The 23,506-nt window shown below is 37.1% G+C and overlaps 2 protein-coding genes across 2 annotated transcripts in view; one reads left to right on the top strand and one right to left on the bottom strand.

Annotated features, from left to right (window-relative positions):
- sv (paired box protein shaven) overlaps positions 1 to 23,506 on the top strand; it is a 184,244-nt gene that overhangs the window by 11,765 nt on the left and 148,973 nt on the right. The window lies entirely within an intron of this gene.
- LOC105151101 (hypothetical protein) lies at positions 717 to 11,137 on the bottom strand. The gene is made up of 2 exons (XM_011064623.2): positions 4,612 to 11,137; positions 717 to 4,492 (listed from the first exon to the last, which is right to left on the bottom strand). Exons 1-2 carry the CDS (start codon positions 4,850 to 4,852, stop codon positions 4,176 to 4,178), a joined length of 558 nt encoding a protein of 185 aa, XP_011062925.2. The 5' UTR covers positions 4,853 to 11,137; the 3' UTR covers positions 717 to 4,175.

Genomic DNA, 23,506 nt, shown 5'->3' with positions numbered 1-23,506 from the left:
AATTCTAAAATGAACTTTATCTAACTTATTCAACGCAGTTACTTTAATCTCGTAAAAAGAGCGCGTGACAAAAACTCGAGTAGTCATGAACAAAAAATTATGCCGCAGGCATCTCATATTTGTATTCAGCAGGATCGTGAGGACGCGATGCCGTCCGATAAACGTTCCGCAAGATACAAAGCGGCATTACCTGAGATATAAACGAGGAAGCCGCGTGCGCGAAATATATCTGTGCGGAGACCATTTGTTGATGATCTGAAACCGCTTTTAACCACAGACTCCTTTGACCAGGTCTTATCAACATGGGAATTTTTCCATCCCCCTCGTATTTTTACATGATCTATATAAATGTATATTCTTTATGCAACAATTTACGCGTATGTGAATTTATTATTAGTATAAAATGATTTTTATTTCTTAACAAACAACATTCATTTAAAATTAACAAAATTGAAAAGCTGCGTGTGTTAGAATTAAAATTATACGTATTTTTATATCGGTGAAATGAGACAGTAATTTAAACAATTTCTGAATTATGTTTCGATCTCTCTTTTTGTCATCGTGTTTGCTTCAATACGAATTTATTAATAGTATAAAATAAATTTTATTTCTTAATAAACAATATTTATTTAAAATTAACAGAATAGAAAAGCTGGTGGGTTTAGAATTAAAATTATATATATTCATATATCAGAATATTTATATACACAATATATCTATTACGTTTCGGTCCCTCCTTTTTTTAATCGTTATTCGCTCGTTCGATACGACGCAACGGTAAATCGGCCTGTTAAGTGACTTCTGTTAGTTAATATTTGTATTATTTAACTCCAGGAATTCATGCCCAAGCGGAACCCCTAAAGCGCGTGCATTTGCATATACTTAAACCGTGCGCGACCGCATACGGACCGCATCTTGGAATCATCCGCGGGGATTCCACGTGTTGCAATGCCGTAGAGATACGAAGTTATAGGTACCGTACGACGCAACTGCGGGGCACGCAGGTGGTAGATTTTCCGATCGGTCCCCGCGTGTACGCTTGGCCACGATTTGTTCGTCGCCGTCGTCGTCGTCGTCGTCGTCGTCGTCGTCGTCGTCATCGTCGGGGACTTTTCACGGACGAAGGGGCCGCGGGGCCCAGTTCGTCGATTGTTCACGACGCAACACGCGCAGCAATGAAAGCTTGACGGCACGAGTAAAAAGCCTGTGAGGTAGACATAAATAAATAGATAGTGGGTGTGGTTGGTAAGGCCGCACACATGGCGTCGTGACCCGTCGTCTCCGTTCGTGAGCTCGAGGCCAGCTCGAGTTATGCCCCGCGGAATGTTGCTCCCGCCGCGCGCAAGCAAGCAAGCAAGCAAGCAAGCAAACTCTTTATCGGTATCGCGGTTAAACGTAGTTCCAACGTGCACTTGTCTTCTGTCCCCCTGGAATTACATTCCTCCTCGTTTCGAACACTCCGTGTTCGTTGACATTACGCGTTTGTGTCGAAAAATCTATAGGAAACGTACGATTTTTATTCAATGGATGAAAAGCCGAAGGAGATGGATATGGCATAAAAGATTCTACGCGTGACGATGTATAAATAAATAAAAACTCTCGCAAACGTTACGCAATTACAAGAGATTCTCGTTCAAAGAACGAGCTCTTTCGGACGTTTACGAACCGTAACGGGGTCAGATTGGGGTTCCGTATAGCGTGCGACGATCGAGGGTTGATCCGGAAATTCAGGAATCTACAAGCGTGTGTGTCGTGTAACGTCGTTCATGACTTAGCACGGTGCTTGGCTTTGGCGGTTGAGGCTGCCGATATACAATGCCGCATTGTTTCGTCGTTGCAGCTATCTTAGTCGGTAGCACGCAGGATGACGTCGAGCCAATGTTTATTATCTTCCTTCGCGTAACAAAACAAAATGTTCTGGCGTTATATTATCCGTGCTTCTTGTAAGTTCGTGCTCGAATCAATCTCCTATATAAAATCTAGCACTGTCTTGCATTGTTTTTAGACGACGCGGCGTACGAAACAATGTGAGGATAGCGAACTTCGAATTTGTGTTACTCGTAGGCAATAGATATTTTAAAACAGATAAACAGATATAAAATATCTCACTGCGTTGCTAGTAGAGATAATGCACTCTAAAAAATATCGGTATGGATTTAACTCCACGGGACATCTAATTATTACCATGTTGGTGTTAATGTTCACATCAATGTGATGTGGATTAAAGCCCTTGATGTTTATTTTAATCATTATTAAAATCACATCATAGGTATCATTTTAAATTCACACGATAATGATGTTGATATAAACACTAGGAGTTTTAAATTCATATCATATTGATATTAATATTAATTCTTTGTCTCATTTGGAGTCAATTTGACTCCAAAAAATGTTGAAGATTTATATCTCTATAATTAATACATCTTTAATTAGTATTTTAATAATTTTTTTTGTACAATAATTTTTTAGAATAAATAAATTTTTGGAACGCGGACTATTGCATTACTTTTTTTCTAAAACTATCATATCTGTATATATAGCCATGAATGTTTATAAAAAAAAATTAAAAATTAAAGAGTTATGATTTTTTGAGTAAAAAAACTCATACTTTACTTTTGCGATTTAAAAAAAAATATGTTAAAATAAAAATCTTTATAAAGCTGCTGATATTTCTAAGTTCCACAATAATGTTTGAAGTACTACGTTCAGTAATTTTTTTTTACTTCAAAGAACGAAAACTGTGAACACGGCAATCGATTAAACGCATTTTGAGATCATTTTGATCCCGGTGTGATCATTACGGAACTTTCAAGAGGTGTGACCACGAAAGGTTAATACCATGTTGATATTAACGTTGACATCAACATACAGAGAATTATACAGACACCGCATGGTGTTAAATCAACACTGATATTTTACAGAATGTGCTAGATAATCATCAAAGAATACATTGAAGGTATTACGAGAAAAGATACGTCTAAAATAAAGAAAGAGCTAGAAAGGAATGATCTAAATGTCACATCGAATAAGAGAGTGCAAATACAAAGTGAAATATCGAGGCTGGCGCGATTAAACGTTTCACGCATATTTTCCTTTGCGTCCTACATGCGAATCGAAAGAGGTCATCCATCCACCTCTCGTACGAGCCAGGTTTCCACTTTCATGGATGGCCGCCGACCGGCTCGCACGCCCGCGCGTGCGTCACGATTTTATTTTCGTCGCTAGCAACGCGACTCGCGTATTTCGCGAACAATTATTACGTATATCCTTTGAATGGAAAGTTTCCTTTCTCCCGAAAGCGGTAGACGAGGCGAGGAATCACCGCGATAGATTCGCAGATAGAGTTTTGTTGTGCCAACAGTGAAAGCCGCGATCTCTGATCAGCCTTGGCACGATTAGATGCGAATCGAATTCTGTGTCTTATTGCGATGCGCGCGAATCTTCTCCTTTTCGCGCATCGCGGCAAGGAAGAAGGGAAAAAAATGAGGGATTGAGAGGAAGTCGCGAGAATCGCGTATCGGCGGGAGAGCTGCAGAGAGAAATAGCTTTCTTATTTCCATGAAAATTGCGTTCGGCGATTTCGACGACAATGCCATTCCGGTGTTTTAAATGCAAATCTACAAAAGGAAAAACCGTAAAGGCATTATAATTTATATTACTACATGTGGCAGCGGCGCTTCCGGCGAAAGAGCATAGGCGCAGTTCCGGTCAGCCCCACGGGTTGGAGAGATCCTACATCGCCAGATTATGAGCCCACCGCCGCTTTTACAATGGATCGTCCGCCTCTGAGTCGTACGTCAGCAAGAATAATTCTGCGTTACCACCGCTCGCGCTCGTCTTGCCAGCAAAATAATACAAACGATCGCCGAAGGGCGCGCGGCCTTATAAATTAAAAATTATTTTCTTTTTTCTATTGTCTACGGAATAAATAATTTTCTCGGGTTTATAAATATTATCGATGCTTATTACCTAATTTTAATGTAATATAATTATCATAAGTCACACGTGCTTAAGAGAGAAAGGATAGACGGTGTGTACTTTGCACGATTAACTCACTAATTATATTTATTGATTTTCTATGATACATTTGTGACGTTGATGACAGACAGGTACGTGTATAACGAATAAATACGTCAGGTTACAATAGATAGCGAAAGAAAATAGTTGTTTTTAGACTACGCTAAGAATTGGCCATTTTTGATGAATTCCACGATCGCCTGGACGGTGTTCTGGAAGCGTGTAAAATTCTCTCGACCATCCTCAGGAGATTTGGATTTGTAAATAGCGTTTGTGTACGCCGAGGTCAATTCGGATACCAATTTCTGTGCCTTTTTAGCGGCTGCATCGATCGATCCTGTGGGCGTTTTAATTTCTTCCGCGGTCCTCACGATTTCCTGCTTAATGAGTTCGACGAGCTTCGCGTCATCCTTCGCGTTCGAATCCCCGCTCGAGATCTTCTGCAGAATGTCTCTGATGACAGCCGTGTTCTCATCTTGTGATCAAATGAGATGAAGAGGTTTGAGTTAATCAAGAATTAAAATCTGGTTGCATGTAAATCTAATAATAAGTATTTTTTAATGAGTTAATTTTATTCGGTTATATATCTTTCACCTGTTGATCGTGTAGGTGTTTCCCTAATTATCCTCTGGGACTGAGAAGCAGTGCTCGCCATCAGGACGATCGCAACGACTGCTAACTTGGTCATCTTCGGAAATCGTATCGAGTAACAAACTGTCAATCGATTGTCCAGCCGCGCTCTCTCTCTTTTTATATGAACGCGCTTACTCGCGAGTAGGGATGACATTATGTAAAATGTAATTTGCCGTTCGTCGTGTATGCGGTCGTTGACCATTATAAATGATTCTAATGAGTGTCATTAAAAAAAAAAAGACGCGCGTGAGAGAAAGTGGAGCGCCGCAAACGGCACGTTTCAAGAAAGTATGCTTTGTTTTGATTTCTACCCGTTGACAACCGGAAGAAATTAGCTCAAATAAGACAAGTGTAAAGCGAAGCATTTCTCTTAATTACCTGCACGATTTTCATCTAATGAAATAAATATCCCTAATCAAAAGAGTGCTGGGCATGTATTATGAAATTATTCAGAATAATTCCGGAATCCATTCTGAACAATTCCGTAATACATATCCTGATCTTCTAAAGAGAAGAATAAAACGTCTGAATTATGTTAATAAAAATTTGTATATGTAAATAAAAAAATAAAATGTTAACTTTAATCTATAATTGTATAGTGGACTTTCTGAAGTTTTCAGAAAGTCTCTCTCTCTCTCCACTATATGACTATAAGTTAGAATTAACATTTTATTTTTTACAGTGTGCCAGGATGTCTTAAAATTTGCTACTCAAAATATTATAGTAAGACAGTTCTCGAAAAATTAAGTAAAAAAATTTGTCAATTTTTATTTTAATTTTTACAATAATTTTTGAGATAATAAGGGTTTAAATATGGCCAATTACAGTCTATATTTAGATAGTCACGTGTCTGTGAGTCGCGATAACATCTAGTGAGTGCTGATAAGTGCGCACTTCAAGCGTATTCACCTATACTCACAGGAGACTATCTAAACATTGTTTATAATTGACATAATCTATATATAAACTCTTATGTCTTAGAAACTATAAAAAATGGGAATTTATAAATAAGTTTTTTTACTTAATGTTTATGAAAACTTTTTTAGTATTTTGACTTGCGAATGTTTAAATATTCTGTGTATCAGTACATATATTTTTTATTTCATATTTTATATGTGTTACATAACGCAAACTCTTCGAAATGATACATATGTCGTCACGATCTTATGATCGGAAGAAACGAGGAGGCTTCAATCGGAAGCGATTGAATGTTCTTTGTCGGCGAATTACGGGTCGCGAAGCGAGTTTTTCTCAACTGAGCAGTAATCGTTGTAAAAGCGCTGCTGCAATTTTTCATTGCAGTCGCTATGTACATCGCGTTACACGCAATTCGACTCGACACGACGACGACGCGCTCAACAGGTCGGTCGTCCACAGTCTACAGTCTCCCCCTCTTCGAAAAATGCAGGGGCAATACCGATACTGGCCGACAGTAAAAGTGCGTGAACACAGGGAGGGAGTGCATCCAGCCATGATTCCTCACCGATTTTTACCCCCTTCCCGCCCCTTTCCGTACGCCCCGTTCTCTCTCCTGCCCCTGACGTTACCTTGACGCGTCGCGTCAAATTAAAGGCTGCCGAGTCGCTTTCCACCTGAGGAGCGATTCAAATCTTCTGTAACGATTCGCGACAGCGGTTCAGCGTCGCGAATGCTCGTCAGGTGTTCCCGAATAAAGACGAAAAAGAGTGAAAATAAAAATCGTCTGAAAGAATCGCAGTCGACGACGATGTCTAAGTGGATGTCCGCTGCGGATGAAACGGCGTTGCGCAGAAACTTGCAAGAAGCGTCCGTACCTTAATGCGGGATGAATGAAAATACGGGTGCTTGAGTAAGCTTAAATTACATTTCATTCATGCAGGAAAAGCAGATACGCGGGAGTCGTCCTTCCGGTTCGCGTTGCGCACGTATCGCAGGACGGTGGACTTGCACGTAATGACGGCTGGACTATAATGTGTATTATCCCGACATCCTGTACGGCGGCGACTTCTTGCGTCTGTGGTACCGGCCCTTGCTGCGTTACGACAGCGATTACAATCGTAGAGGCGACCCTAATTTTTGTGTGAACGCTCGCTTTTCGCAGCGTTATGGCAACACTCTCGTCCATTCTATTTCTTATTATATACGCATCATAAGATGCTTTGCTCCACTATTGCTACATAAATGACTTTCCAAGTGATTTAATTCTGATTACGAGCTAGGTATATCTAGTTGCGTAAGAGCTCGCTGGAGAAACCTAATTTTTCATACAAAAAAACGTATAAAGAGAGAGACGTCCAAACGGAGACGCGAGGGCGAAATATCGATCGCACGTACCATCGATCACGATCTTATCTGTTGCACAGACATGGGATTCATATCGGCCAGCAATGGGATGACAAGGAAACACGACGGTCCATGTATATATGGTGTATCAGTACGTTCCAGTACCGCGATTCATGATTACAATGAGAGGCTCGAGACGTAGGGTGACGAAGAGGGTTCCAATTCTTCGAGGGGGAGGTGAGAAGAGAAAACCAGAGCGGGCCGATCGACGGACAGTCTTTATTCTTATATCGGCACCGGACAACGATGGAAGCGACGTGGGCTTATTATGGGCTCATATCGCGTGGGGCACAATGATTAGTGCCGACGCGCGGAGATCCTCTTCGGATCGTCGAGGAACACCGGCCGCATCGTCGACCAGGCCTCGTTGAATGAGGTCCCAACGTGTTCATCTCGTGCTTGGGGGATTATGGCGAGCACGGGGCGCTGCCGAAGATCGACAGGTCTGATTACGTCCACGGTGACTTTAAGCCGTTTTAAATGCTGCCATTCAACCCAGACAGGCAGCCTCCTGACCTCGCTGCTCGCGTTGCTCCGATTTGGCGTTTCTTGCCGGTTCCTTTCTTACATTTTGTCTCGCACACAATGCACGCTCTCTCCGTAGACGCGAAGACGGCTCGTACCCGGAAATCGTCACTCGCGACGAATCGCAGCTTCGCAAAGTCATCTCGTTGTAGAAATTAAAAGATCGATTATTTGTTGTTCATAATTATGTCAATTGTATCAGGTTTTTCTTTTTTAACGGTTGCCTATTTTTTTTTAAATTTAGGCAACATCTTAGACACTTGAGACTAGAGTCAAATAGATCTCTGGTGAAAGATCGTCCGACTTAGAGAACGGGAAACCGAGATTCGGCACGGCCTGTGGGGGTTCCGCTTGATCAGACCGTGCGATTCTCACATGCAATCCCAGGGATCCATGAAAAACAATTCCATGAAATTAATAAATCTATTCTCGGGAGGACCTCCTACGACGCGGGTGACTTTTTAGGGCATCAGATGATTCCGCGATACGTGGGTGATCCAATTAGGCGCGGCTGTCCTAAAAAAAAAAAAAAGAAAGAAAAAAATCGTCGCGGTCACGAACGTTATCCATTTACGCGCAACAAGATAAATTAGCACGCTTTTTCGCATTAAATGAATTTCGCGATGGAACAAGATCTGGCTTTGGCAGCAACAACGCGACTGACAAAAATAGTAAACAAACTTAGGAACAGCAGGGCGCAAGCGAGGACGAGATTAAGAAGACCGCGTCTTCACCGAGACGGTGTGGCTTTACCACCCGTCGATCGATCTGTCGCCTGATTTCTCTTCGCAGCATCGAGTCACGGTGCTTTTTTGTCAGTGTGCCGCGGCACACTGTGAACAAGCGGCAGTTTTCCAGATGTAGAAATCCTCGTCTTCCATTTCGTCGAGGGACTACAATGGCATGTCTAATAAAAAAATCACGACGCTTCGAAAAGGCAAAACATTTCGCGCGCTTGTTCACGCCGACAGCGATTCCGCGGAATAATCGCCGCGTAACGACGTGCTTTCCATCGATTGACATTAACTTTTTCTACGTCGCACTGCGGCAGATAGAGTGGATACGGCGATCTGCATTTTCTTCCGATATTCGCGTAATTAGGATGTTTTACTATTATTCGCAGTTTTGCGAACTTTCACCGCGATCTCGACGTAGCTTCAATAGCTTCTAAAGCGTTAAAGCCAGACACACTCAGTGTCTAATACCTTGTAATGTACATATCACATGTAATCATTTTACGCACGAGCTATTCTATATTAAAATTACTATGTTCGCGTGCAGCTTTATCGTGCAGGATCTTCTTTCGACGAAATAACCGCGTATGGACTCCAAGTACTCGATACAAAGCAGGTAATCATTAAAATATCGCGCATGACGTTCGGAGATGCAATCAGGGCGATCCGATGAAGTATGCACAAAGGTGCTCTTCGAAGAAATTTCAATGTGCCATTCGAAAAATCGACATTTCGCTCAGGGGCAGGTGTCGTGTTGGCATATCGGGTTAAGTTAGGTTAAAGGAGTGAGTAAAAGGAGTTACGTTAAGCACCGGCTTATCGTTCCCCGGAGGCCTCGTTATCATAGTTTAATGACGACGAGGCGTTTCGGTCGTAATGGGTTACGGTACACGCCAGCTGGTAATTATATAAATGAATTAATAATCGATATAAACTGCCGAGCTGACTTGCAAATACTTGATGTAAATTAATGTAAAAATAGGGTTTGGTAATTTTAAGCAAATATAATACATATTTTAATATCTCAACGTGTAATTTTTATATACGAGAAAATAGAATTTTACTTATTTTATAGTAATAAATACGTTTTTATTTGAATGTTACGTCAATATTACGAAATACTACCGGTTTTAATAATATTTAAGGGAACTTTATTAAAAATAATGGATTATTCGCATTTTAATGAATCATAAAATATTTAGCCTTTAAAATGGGAAAGTGAAAGAAAGAGGGAAAGGACTTGAAATTTGAAAGAGAAATTAGAAAGAATGAAATCTGCCGAACTTCTATAGATAGCAAAAGGAACATTTGGAAAAGATCAGCTGAAGTAAACTTCTAGATCAGGCCTGTCCAATTTGAGCTTCGGAGCTAAAACGCAAAGTCATTGATGCAAAAAATTCAATGTCAGTAAGATTTTAGGCACTGTAAAATGTTGATAAGCGTCACTCAGATACATATCGACGCTTTACGGTCCCCGAAATCTCACCTACATCGAATTTTTTTGCATCGATAGCTTTGCATTTTGGCTCCAGAGCTCAAATTGGACAGGCCTGTTCTAGATAATCGATTTGAATGGCATTAATGCTTTCTTCACCTTTAGATAACTTTATTCCAGATTACATGGAGATATCTCCTGGATAAAGTTATTCGCAACTTATCTGAAAGTGAAGAAATTGGGCATAAATCCATCAAATGTGTCAGAGAACTCGTAGATATATAATATATTGAAGAGCGAGCGCGATAAACATTTTATCATTCTTAAAAAGGTAGATAAAGGAAATTAAATTAGAGACTTGAGGAATCAAGCAATAAAAATAAAAAATAAAAAATGGAAATAAAACAATAAAAAGACATAGTTAAATATATCGGTATAAAAGAAAAATCACACGGTACGATTTATTAATTAATGTGTCGAGTGAAGAATAAAAAATTATACTTCCTGCGAGGATGCTTTCTCGTTTAGGATCCCAGATGAAAAGGTATTTCGTCAGACGGATCAGTTCACTTCCTTAAAAACAACTAAAATACTTCGACTGATCCGAGGTTCAAGAAAATTGACTAATTCGAACGCGTTTTGGCAGAACAGGATTTACATAAATGTAAAGAATCGAAAATGATGAGACGTAAAGTTCTTGCTGATTACAGAATGTAACTATAACTGAACATTCCATGTTCGCGAAAGACGTAGTTATATTCGCGAAGGAGTTGTTTATATCACATATGGTCGGATTAGGATTATTATTGTCGATTCTGGATTAGGTTTTAGTATTTGTGTTTTTGAGTTGTAGGTTCCTAAAACTAATTAATGATGCAAGACATTTTCGTCATCTACCATCTGTTGAGTGTGATAGATCCAGGTTGTGTACGTCCAGGCTTATAGCGGAACGAAAGGAAGTATTTCTATTTAATAAATTTCTTTTAATTCCCTTTATCGTCTTCGTAGCTAGAAGAGATCTCTCTTATTCAATACTTAGTGCGAATAGTTAATTTAGGTAATAGTTTTCGGTACTTCCTGCCGTGGTAATTATTCAAAAAGTAAAGAGAGGGATCGTCATCTGGCGTTATTACTTCCTGTAGCATAAATCGATGATCTACAGATGTTATTTCATAAAATCTATTTTTAGTGATGAAAATCGTCATTAAAGAAAAGAATCGTGGAGTCAGGAATGTAACAGCTTTTAAATTCTGCATGTAAAGTAATTTTAATGGGATACGTGTGAAATTTTACAAATACAGAAAATGTAATAACAGTTTCATGAGAAAGAAAAAGAAAAAAAGAAAAATGCTCATAGGATCCTTGAAATTAATAGCTAATTTAATTTTATACCTTATGAGTTTTATTCTTGGACGTATCGCGCGACACAACATCGGTTTAGTATGACGGGAAATGTAGTGTTCGGTAACGAGCAAAAGGACAGTGTGGGAACGTGGGTTTATTCTGAAAACGATGTTGTACGCCGCAAAATGCGATAGTCTGCATTGCGGCATATTGCGTTGTATATCATAGACAAAGCCTGGATTATTTTTCGCGCGGTGGCAAAGGAAGCGTGCCAGTATTGTTGCCGACCGCGAACAACAATAGTTTCGCCTCGCTCGCCTTCGTCCTCGTTCGTGTTACACTAGTTTGACTAGTCTTCTAGAAGAGCTAACTTCTACCTGCACAAGGAACGAACAACGCTCGTTTCTAGATCTACTTGAAATCTCGTAACTCGCATTAAAGGAACATCATGAACGTTAAGTTATATAATTATACAATATAAATGTTTCTTCGTTCAGTCACCTGATATAGTTAATATAATGGCATTTTCTAGTCACAAAATTTTTGTGTGCCAATTAAATATATCGCGATGTTGCCTTGCTAATATTTTTATTATTTACTTTAGCGATAGAGATGCAATTACAACTTACCTTCTTTAGTCATTAGAACATTTTTCGAAATAAATTGAAGTCGATCGACGAATCATTTGCATACCGCGATCTAAATCAAATCGATTCAAATTACGTTAAATGGCGCTGGATTATATTATTTATTGTAGAATGCATCAATTAACAACTATGAAAGCCATCGGAAATAAAATACGAAATTACTAGGAAACTATTCTTTGGATGCGCAATATACATGTATATGTATATATATATATATATATATATATATATAATCAATGAAAGGTAAACATCCCGATGATTTTATTATTAAAAATAATAATAAAAAAATCGAGCAAGGAAGTAGGTGCTGTCGACTGTGCGCTATTTACAGAAGAGATCTTTTCTTCTTGTTTAAATTAAAAAAAAAAAAACAATATTGGTTAAGTAATTCTCCAAGCAATACATCGTACGGTAGTCTTCTAACTATCATCAACAATGAAAATTAAAAAGTTCGCAATACATATTTTAATTAATATTAATTAGTATTATATAATTATATAATAATATTAATTAAAGTATGTATTGTGAACTTATTAATTTTCACTGCTGATGATAGTTAGAAGACTAACTAAAACGTACGATGTATTGCTTGGAAGATTATATAACTAATATTGTTTTCTTTTAAATAAATTCATACAATTTTTAAGAAGAAAAGATCTCTTTTGTGAATAACAACACACAGTTAGCAGCATCTATTCTTGTCCGGTTTTTTATTTTATAAATATAAATTATAACTATATATATTTGTGCAATTCATATATATATATGTGTGTATGTATATATACATATCAATTTATGCCTGGGTGTCAGGAATAATAACACGGACTCGGATAGATAAGACCGGGAGTCGCATTGAAAAGCTTTCATTTAATCCGCTGGATCGATCCGTTTACAAGGCAATTCAGGGGCGAATTATGGGCGTGCGTACAAGGATTAATCACGGGTCCCGCGTGCGAGCGTACACGCGTACATTCACATATATGCATGTATACTGGAGCGCATTAATTTGCTGGTTAGCTATAACGAATACGTCATTCTGTCATTTACTTATACTTGGATTTATTTCGTACTAATGAGTGAAATATAAAAAAAGTGAAAAAGTTATTGATTGTGAGATAAAAGTATTATAATAGTAATCCACAATTCTATATTAGGTGATTTTTTTATGATTTTTAAAACATAATAAACTTCATAGCTCTCTCTGTCATGATGAAATTTTAAATATGAACTATCATCATACATTATATACATTATAAATGATATAAAATATATAAAAAATAAGAGCATAAAAAACCACAGCACAAGTTATAGTTTGTGATATTTAATTATTATTACATTAATTAAAACATTAAACGTTTCGGCCACAATCTGGCCATCTTCAGTAATTCAATAATATTCTTAAACGCAGAGTTACATCTAGTTGACATTAAATTCAACAGTCGAGAGTTGTAATTAAATAAACATGTTCTTTTATATGTGAAGATGCTTCATACAGTAATGTTACAACGTCAATTGTCGTTTAATGTTTTAATTAATGTAATAATAATTAAATATCACAAACTATAACTTGTGCTGTGGTTTTTTATGCTCTTATTTTTTATATGTGTTAATATTAGAACCACGTTAGTTTCAAGATATATTTGATATAAAATATATTTCTGTATTATTTTACAACTTGAGACTTTTTTAATGCACTCAAGTATGCGATGCAGTAGCAAGATAGGAGGGAGATGCATATATCGCGAGTGGCGGTTTTGCCGCTCGCGCGTGTGTACGCGTGTGTACGCATTTATCTGCACGCGAGTCGTCGTGTCGTGCATTGGTCGACCTAATTCTGCGATTTGTCACGCCTCTTATTCCACACCTAGCTTTCACTGCTATACATTAAGGGGCGGACGTCAAAGATATTAACTGGGCGATTCAAAAATTACAAAAAAACATGAGATATATTCTTAAAGGGAATTTTTTGATTGACCGTGGAACTTCGTCATAATTATTATTATTTGTGATCTCTTGAATCTAAAGAAAATATTTATTTTTCACTTCTATTACAAAGAATATAATCGGATTTAATTAATTTTATATTTGATAAATATATAATAAATGTATAAATAAGTATATAACATATTTATGTCGTCTTTTATATACTTTAAATTGCTTAAAATTGTCTTATATAAAACACTTTAAATATTCTTATTACTTATACAGGGTTGAGTTAACTTTTTTTTAAATTAAGTTAAATTAAAGTTAACACCCTTGAAAATTTAACTTAGTTAAAATAAAAATTAATCCATAGTGACATTAATTGAATTAAAAGTTAATGAAAAAAAGTAATTGAAAAGTTGAAAGTTAAATTTGTTTTAGCTCTTGATTTCAAGTTAACTTTTTTTTAACAAAATTAAAAACTAAATTAAAAGTTAACTTTTTTAATTAACAAGGAGAGAATCCATATATATATTTCACGGATTTTGATTAAGTCAGTTTTGCGTGATTATTCTAGGGCACTAAAAAATAATTCTTGTAAAACAGTAAATTGCACTTCTGCGTATTTTTCGAGAAAATCGTGATTTTAGGTTACAATGGATCGTTTTCAAACTTCTTTATTCTTTGTTTAAGTGTAAATGAAATATTTGAAATTATTTATTACAAAAATATATCTCCGACGGACACGAATGTATAAGCATATAATTCGAATATATAGAATTCGTATAATTCCATCCTGATATTAATTTAAAAAAAATCAAATTAAAAGTTAACAGTTACCGATAAAATATAACTATATAAAGTTAAAAAGTTGAGTCTAACTAAATGAAGTTGAAATTAATTAACTTTTTAATTTAACTTTTAATTTTTTAACCTAGCATTACCCAACCTTGCTTATATGTATATTATACTTATAATTATATTATATAATACATATATATTTACACTTATACATATATGCTAAAATATCCTAAGATACTTAGCAGAAAATAAAGAAAAAATGTGGCTTTAAAATTATCATCACGTCGTCTCTAGGTTACTTGTTTTTCGTCTGACGAGATAATGACACAGACATTGACTGCGTAATGTTAGGTACAATCATAATAAAGCAGTTCCATGCCACGCGACAAGCATGGCAGGCGCCGTAAAGGCGATAATTCAGCGATTTTATCAAGCACAGCTGAACATGGTCGCGTTAGATGTCTTTATGACTGATTGCTACTTATTGTTAAAATTGAGCTAGAATCGACGTGTCTATATATAAATTGCGAGACACAAAGGCACTTGGCCATTATGCAATAAAGTTAAAGTTAGTACTGCTGTTTTTTTCTCTCTTTCTCTCTCTCTCTCTCTCTCTCTCTGTCTTTCTCTCTTCTTTCTTTGATTCCATCTTTCAAAAATAGAAAGATATGTTACGGAAATACTATTGCAAATATCGAGATCTCACGACGTTTGTTGCGAATAACATTTGTAAGCATTAATATGAATACAAATGTTCGGGTGCTGTCGATTACCTAACAGTGACGATCAAGTTTCGAACTGTAAGTAATAGAAATGTATCTGTCTGAGCATAGAGATATAATAATATTACCGAATTAATTAGTAATTTCTCTAGAATAAAATTAGCATATCGATATTTTTTTGAAATATATTGACACTATAAGTTAGCTTTCACATTAAAATTTATTGCATATACATGATTACAATAATATTTATATAAGTTTGTATTCCTTTTCTTTTTACATTTCTTTTTAATAGTCTTAAATTTCGTACATAATTTACATAATTAATTTTCCTCGTGTGTATTATTTATTAAGATATCTTTATTAATCTATTATTGGTTATAAAATCTGTTACCTCTTATTAGTTATCTATGTCACTTCTCAAAGCTTTCTGGCTATTGATAGTCTGATAGTTCAGCTCTGATTGGTTTCTAATTGCTATATTGCTGTACATATATATATGATTATTATATATTATATATCTAATATTATATTTATATACTTTCTCCTAATTTATATATACTATACTATAATGTTAACTGATAAGCATTTCAGTTTACAGACTAGACCGGAGTTTTTCAGGCAATACGAATTATTGAAAGCAAGAGTTGAAAGATTATTAATTTATTAATGTCAGTTATTAATGTCTAACAAGAGCATGTTTAAATAAAATATCTGATGATATAGATTTGTATACAGAGAAATAATCTAAGTAAGAAGTTGATGTGCTTCATGATATCTTCTTAGCCTCCGCGAGAATGGTTTACAATTGTGAAATAGTTTTCATCGCTTCTTCTCTTTCTATTTCTGTATGAGAAACGATTTGCTGCGATAATGTTATATTCCTCGTATTTGTTTCTTCTTGTTCCGTCGGATGTTGCAAGGATCATTGATTGTACTTTTTTTTTTCCAATGACGACACTTTGTGTCTACTTTTGCACGATCGTCTACTATCGGTTGGTCGTGCTAGCTCGAGTCGATCGATCGATCGGTTGGCCTGTCGGTCGATGGTGCATACTTGCTCGCCGGAATGCACATAAGAAAGTGGCGATCAGAAAAGAACGGAGATCTAGAGTTGATTCCGAAGACAGGAAGGAGCCTGGCTATGGATCTACGTGGTAGATGAGCTGTCCGAGTGAATGACGCGACGCTTTTGCTCGTGAATGAAAATCCTACTCTGAATTCCGTCGTTCTTTATGTTCAAGGAAGTAATTGGCAAGAAAGATTGGTTGAGAACGAAGGAGCGTGCGACTCAATCTGGCAGAATGATCTTAAATCATTCGCTTTCTTCACGTGCGTCCCTTCGATTTCCGTCCTAATGTCATTCCGATCGTGCTGTGTTTCTTTCTAGATATTAGAGGAGAAGGTGATGCCTCATTTACATTTATAACAACTTGATTAACAATCAATATTTAAATTTAAAACTTTACGATTACATTGGTTAAAGTGTTGTTCAATCGATTCTAGACTCAAAGTTACGAGAGTTACTTAAGACTTAGGACACTATTTATAAAACTATAGCGATACTACATAATGACTCAAAGAGAAACAGGAATGGTAATGTGACCTTCCACAAAAATAGATTTAAAAGTTAGTTTTGCTTAAAAAACAGTATCTGATTACAAAATTATCAAAAAATAAAACATTGTAAAATGTATGCAAATGTACATTATAACTTTTTTCGCATATAGGTTGCTCAGTACTTAAAATCTATAACACATATGACATAAACTATAGATTAATAATAGAGGTACAATTGATTTATGAAATAATTATTTTGATCTAAAAACGCGCGCGCGTCGAAAAAGAGACCTTCAGCAATCAGTACTTAGGAGGCCACATTAGCAAAATGTCATGCTATTGCTTAACTTTGCATAATTCGAAATTTTAATAAAATGTTAAATAATAAACAAGACACATATATTTGTAAATATACATATTTTGTGTGATAATATTATCAAATTTAAAAAGAATATGAAGAAAAATATATGTAATTAAATGTTAAAATTATCTTAAGAAGGAAATGCTTGAAAGTAGTAATGTTTTATAATATATGCTGGCTTGTATTGACATATTGGTTGTAGTGTAATGGCGAGATATTGAGCAAATAATCCATAAATAATTGCTAGAATTCACTATCTAATAACTGAGATATTAAGGAGGGTTATTATATCTACACTGGTCATAACACCACCTTTTCCTTTATCAATTTAGAAATAGTAACAACAGAAATTAAATACGCAATCGCAAAAAAGAACACGGCAATATCATAAAAAATATTTCACATGGGCATCACGTAATATAGCAACGGTATTTACAAGAACGATGCTCCTAACGTTCGCGCACGCGAACAGCAATTAAATACGGGAAGGATGAAGAATGTTAACGGGGATAATTTCTTGCAAAATGTGCTGCCGTGACGTCTACGCGTATTTCTGTTATACTATTCGTCCATGCATATGCAAAGATACGGGAGCTGACAAATTGCATCGAGGACGCTCGTTGTATTAGCGACGACGGCGGCATCGTTGTCGCTGCAACAAGAGACAGAGACAGGAAGTCTCTAGGATGCCTGCAAACGATTATATACTAGCGTGATACTTTACTTTTATTCCATCGCGCAGACTCGTGCATCGTTACGCGAGAAACAGCCATGCGGAAATGTCGGATTACTCGCTAGGTATAAAATGTTTATTTGAATCTTCATTTGCGTGTATGATTTGCATATATGATATTATATGATGTTCACTTATATGATATACAGTTTGATAGAAATCTGATTCGCATATAACATGCAGCAAATAATTGATTAAAATTTTCAGAATTTAAGAATGTAAAGCAATATCAGATGTTTTCTAAATATCTATTTACTTTACCGTCATTTAATTAATTTAATTTAAGTAATATATTATAAAATATACATCAAAATATGAAAACAGAACGAAGTTAATCGAAATGTTGATACTCTGATCGGTAATGTTTTATTGATTTTTTCTTGATAATATTATTAACGATATTATTGAATTTAAGAAATATAAGCAACTTCAAAGCGGATATTATTTATACATTTTAAATATTCTCCACTAAAGGCGATTAAAGGTGGTTTGGCAACTTGTGCACTGTCAAACAGGATTAGATCCAGTTCTTAATCGACTTATTCTTTTTAGCACACTCACGATCGCAATGACAGGTTGATATAATTTCTGATAATTTACTAATAAATAACTTACTGAACGCGAACCACTCTCTATCCCGCTGGAAAGGTTCCTCATTTCAGCCTAGCTTTCTTTGGATGTCTTACGGTTTTAATCTCAGTTTTAATTTATTGATCAAGTGTACTAATTAAAGTTTTTTTCTCGTTTGTCACACAACGATTGGCATCCATACATACTCCATGATAATGTACATTTATAAATTCGATGTAACGTTTCTCTCTCTTCCTCTCTACAAGATAAAGAACTTTATATGAAGTGAAACAAACTTTGATTGCGATAATAGCGTGTTCTAAACGAAACTCTTTCTCTCTCCGGCCAGATTGCGGATTCTGTCTGCAGTCTGGTCCCGAGGGTCGCCTCTTTATAGCGTGTTTCCGGTCGCGCCGAGGCTGCACGTGACTCCGATACTCTTCAGTTCACTTCACAGCTACCTGTCCCAATTTAATCTATCCCACTCTTCTTCGTGATGCTTGCCGTCGATTATCGATACCAAGGGGAATCCACGCGACCGCAAGGCTCCCTCTTCTACACGTGTAAATAATACAGCAGCGAGCTACGCTGACTCTCATCTCTCTCCGTGATCTTACACCTCGTAGCCGGGATGTAGTAGCGGCCAGTGATATTTTTGTAATGAGTGCTCACGCTTGAAATCGCATTTCGGTCCTCCGTCGTGATTCGATCAAACTAACCCTTTCCTTTTTCTTCTTCTACATACCTAAACCTTTTTATTCATGCAACTCTGCCATTCTTATAGATTGTTTTATTGTGCCGACGCAGCTGTTTCAAACATGCGTGAACAAAATGAGACGACTCTTTTGTAGAATTAAAACAAACCAACTAGCACACACATTGATATTCCGGTAAAATCTAATAAAATTTTACACAACTAATAACAATTTCTTCAGTTTACCTTCTGCAACAGGCTAATACATAGTTACGTTGCGGTCGAAGATCTCAAAACGATGTGTGGCAGGCACGCGTGAAATCGAATAGGTGCTCGTATATATGCCGAGATATTGATAGACGCGCACGATGCGTGTCGGTATTCGATTTTAAGCGATAGACAGGCAGATACTGGCGATGATAATCGTCTGTCGCTAAGTGGTTGGGATCATAAAGCGTTGGTGTCAATAAAGCGCGCGTGCACCAATCGCCCTCATTGCCGCAGATAGTATTTTTCTGTTAGGAGCGCTCATTCAGAAGAGACGCTCGTCTTATGAATGGGCCTGAAGTACCGGTTAGATGTGTCATTAGCATAGGCATGACCCGCGGCGACATCGCGCGTCCTCGTCGTTCCGTTATCCCCGCTGCCTTGCCAGTGGCGGAACGATCTCCCGATGCAAATTGCCCCGATGCAAATTGCATAATCATCCTCTAACGATTACTGCGTCGCGCGTTCGCGCTTGCTGCTCTCATTACGATTACGTGCAGACACCCGCGGCTGGCTGGCACTCTCGCGGGGTCTCTCGCGAACAAATCGCGCCTTTGCCTTTGGGTTCCCACTTCGTCGACTTCACAGTTCCGTGATCTTTCGCTATTAGCTTTACCGAGCTGTCACGACATGATAATTCAACCCTTCAGCTTAGGAATTGGAAATCCATTGGTCAGACAAGACGAACTCTTCAGCTGTAATATAACGGCAGATATAATCGAATATAATGGAGTGCTCAGTGATAAAATATAATCCTGCAACTCCTCTCTCTCTCTCTCTCTCTCTCTCTCTCTCGCAATGTTGCTCCTCTCAATATTTTTAAGTGTAAATTTTATGATCATCTCTTAACATAGATTATTAATTTTTGATTGCTAATTATGTTTACATCTTTAAGATAATGTAATGGGGATACATTTATTTCTCTCTCTTGCTGGATTGTTTAATTATGTATCCATACGCATACACTAACACATACATACACATGCGTGAACACGAGCGTTTTTTTAGATATTAAAATTTATATTATTGGTTTCATTGAGAGGATTCTGTGTTAGAGCGTGAAATAAATATTGATTCTTTTTCTTTCTTTCTCTCTCTCTCTCTGTTTATCTGTCTATCTGTCTCTGTTCTCTCCATATTTAAAAATAAAATATTAAAAAATAATCTTTTTGTAAAAGAAAAGATGTAAAATTAGAATAATAATACAACTGAGAGATTTTATTTCAAAGGCTCACTCATTGTTTGAAAAGTTTCTGTGGCTGAGAACTCTTGTCACTATAGACTCTCAGTAAACACAAAAAAAGGATACACGCCAACGAGCGATGCGGGGGACAACATACAAAAGCTGGTGGCTTAGCAGGTGTTTCGAAAGTGTAATCGGCCGCGGAATCGATTCCCCGTTTATACTTTCCTAATCGAACTTGGCAAAAAAGCGCCACGGTAAATTGTAAGCGGCAATTAGGACGGCGATCAAAGGGGAAGCACTCTCGGCCACTGTGGTTTATATCTGAAACGATCGAATCAAATTTGTGTCGTGCTCCGTGAAGAAAAAAAGTATTGACTCTGATCGCGTCGAATTATCGTTTATTTGCAAACTACGAAACTAGTTGCAAAATTATACGCGTGTACAGGTGATAAAAAAAAAAGAACAAGACAAAATAATTATTAATTATCATTTCAGTTTTATGATTGACACTATCGCACGTAATTCATACCTTTCAAATTTAATTCATCGTACTACATTTATATTTAAAAGTAAAAACAAAACTGACGCGCAAATGAATGTAGAAAGTGTCATGATACATGTGACTCGCTCGCGATGAAAGCAATATCGTGATGATCGATATGATCGATCTGCTCGCATCGAAATCCGTGCAAGCGCGTTCTGCTTGACAGGACAAAATCACGGGGCGCCAGGTTGCTGACGTTTACGTAGAAGTATAACACCGATCGAGAGAGTTTCTCCGTCACGGTCCGGCAATCGCAACCCCTAGTGCTTCACATTTTCTGCTTACGAAACTGTAAGCGGCGCTGCTTCCGAAGCGAAGCGCGACGTGAGACAGGTGTGACCAGGTGCCACACTTTCAGGTGTTTCGTGTCGAAAGGGATGGCCTTTCAAAAGATGAGGCTATCGATTCCTTTATTTACGTATCATCTTCACATTTTGTGGCTAATTATCGGTGCTCAGAACCTCAACTTGATTCCTTGATAAGGATCGGTGACAAAACCAGATCTTTAATCAAACATGTATCCTTAATCCTGTATTGATGCGCTTGATTATCGACATGTTTGACGCTCGGCATATTCTGGAATAAAACAGGTTTTAGAATATTTCTTTAAGCATTTAGAATAAAATAAAAATTTTTGCTAAAGTGAATAAGAGGACACTTTATTATTAACGGACTAGATCTTTATAATCCTATAAAAGTTTTACGGCATTTCGTTACATACATATGTTGGACAATTTCATAAATACTTTCAACATATTTAATAAAATATATCGAGAGATATATTAATATATCAACAATTTACAGATTTATTCACACTTGAGCTAAATTTAAATAATTTTAGTTCGAACTCGTAGAATACGTTTTAATACAATTGGTTTTACTTATACTGTTAATCCGTGTTATATATACTGTGGTTGTATCAACCGCTTTGGTGTGAGATACAAATATCCATTACAAGATGCTGACTGCAATATTCACATATTTTGCAAAATTATTTATCGACGTTTGATATTGGGAGATTAGCGTCGCACGCCGTGCGAAACTTATTTACGATGCTCCGACTATTATTAATAAGAGTCATGGCACCGTTACTCAGCTCGATTTCGCTCGATCGACTTTATGTAATCGTTCTCTCTCTTTCTCAACAGAGAGAGAGAGAGAGAGAGAGAGAGAGAGAGAGAGAGATATCAAAAGAAGACACAGATCGTTTCAACTGTCAATTTCTCGGTAGAACGATAATGATCGGTTTTGCACTGTTGTTTATTAGTTTGTCGCGGTCATTGTCCGTTATTGGGCATTGCGATCTCTCGCTATGACGTGAATCTTCGCCGTCGTGGGAGAGTCGTTCGATCTGGATCACCACAAAAGGGATCGCCGCGGGTAAGAGAATCGCGCTTCGCAGCATTTGCCATCGTCAACCTGGTGGATGAGCATGCTGTGTCACGGTCACTTGACCAGGAAAACGTTTAACGCTCGGCGAAATCAATGAAAACATCCTTGGTAATACTTTGAAGTGATTGAGACGTTCTAATAGATCGTTCGGCTTGATGAAAGAGAGAGACGTGGTGAGAGTCTATAAAGTCACCGCTTTAAACTTCGCTATTCTGTATTTACGGATAATGGCAATATCTTGCCAGTTGCTCGGACTTGTCAAATTCTCGTTAAACTTGGCGGGAAAGTTTAGCGTAAAATTCCACCACAAGAAAGTTTGAAATGTACGATGTACGCTGATGTGGAGTCTCACGCTTACGTTTCGCAGTTGCATAAAACTGAACGTGTGCTAGGCGAGCGCTACATATGTAATACGATTATGATGCGATGCCCGGCATCGCGTAATAACTCGTGCGTTGTGCGGCGATGTTGAAGTGACGTCGAAATAGCTTAGAAAAGAACGGCAATGCCCAGCACTGCTCATTGAATCTCGCATATATCACAGACCGCTCGACTCGCTTCCGCCTGAAACGAAAGTAGGATGATGGCGGTCTATTATTTATACATAAATGGAAGCTCGCCCGCGCTCTCTTCGCGTCCGCGCTATTTTCACTTCGTTACGGGAGTGAAATTCTTTTTGCACACGACGCGTGCGGAATCGCCGGTAAAGAATCACGATGCAGACTCGATAAATTCTGCGCGTACACGTATTTATAAACGCGAATGTACAAATGCATGCGTTGACCGAACATAATTTTACATAGAAACTCACAGATCTTTTTAATAAGTGCACGAAAGCATATGCGATTTAAAAATGAGTTTGCGTATTTTTCGACGTCATAATGGCATTCGTGAATAAATTTCGGCATGGTGGTTCGTCGAAAATTGCTTTTGAAGAATTATAAAAATAGAATGTTAAATTATAATAGTTAAAAAAAATTCTTTTTTAAAATTATTTTGAAGTAAACAAAAGGTATATCTTATAGATTTTTAGATGCTGAAAACACAATGCCGCAAGTTAAATTTTTAGATTTTTGAAATAATTGAAGTTTAATGT

Source organism: Acromyrmex echinatior, chromosome 9 (genome assembly GCF_024713525.1).
Source record: "Acromyrmex echinatior isolate Ae372 chromosome 9, ASM2471352v2, whole genome shotgun sequence".
Lineage (NCBI taxonomy): Eukaryota > Metazoa > Arthropoda > Insecta > Hymenoptera > Formicidae > Acromyrmex > Acromyrmex echinatior.
This window is presented reverse-complemented; position numbering and strand designations above follow the sequence as displayed.

Coding starts and splice junctions, on each gene's coding strand:
- LOC105151101 (XM_011064623.2), bottom strand. CDS start 4,852: ATGGTCAACGACCGCATACACGACGAACGGCAAATTACATTTTACATA. Junction 4,493..4,611: donor AACACCTACACGATCAACAG/GTGAAAGATATA, acceptor TTTGATCACAAG/ATGAGAACACGGCTGTCATC.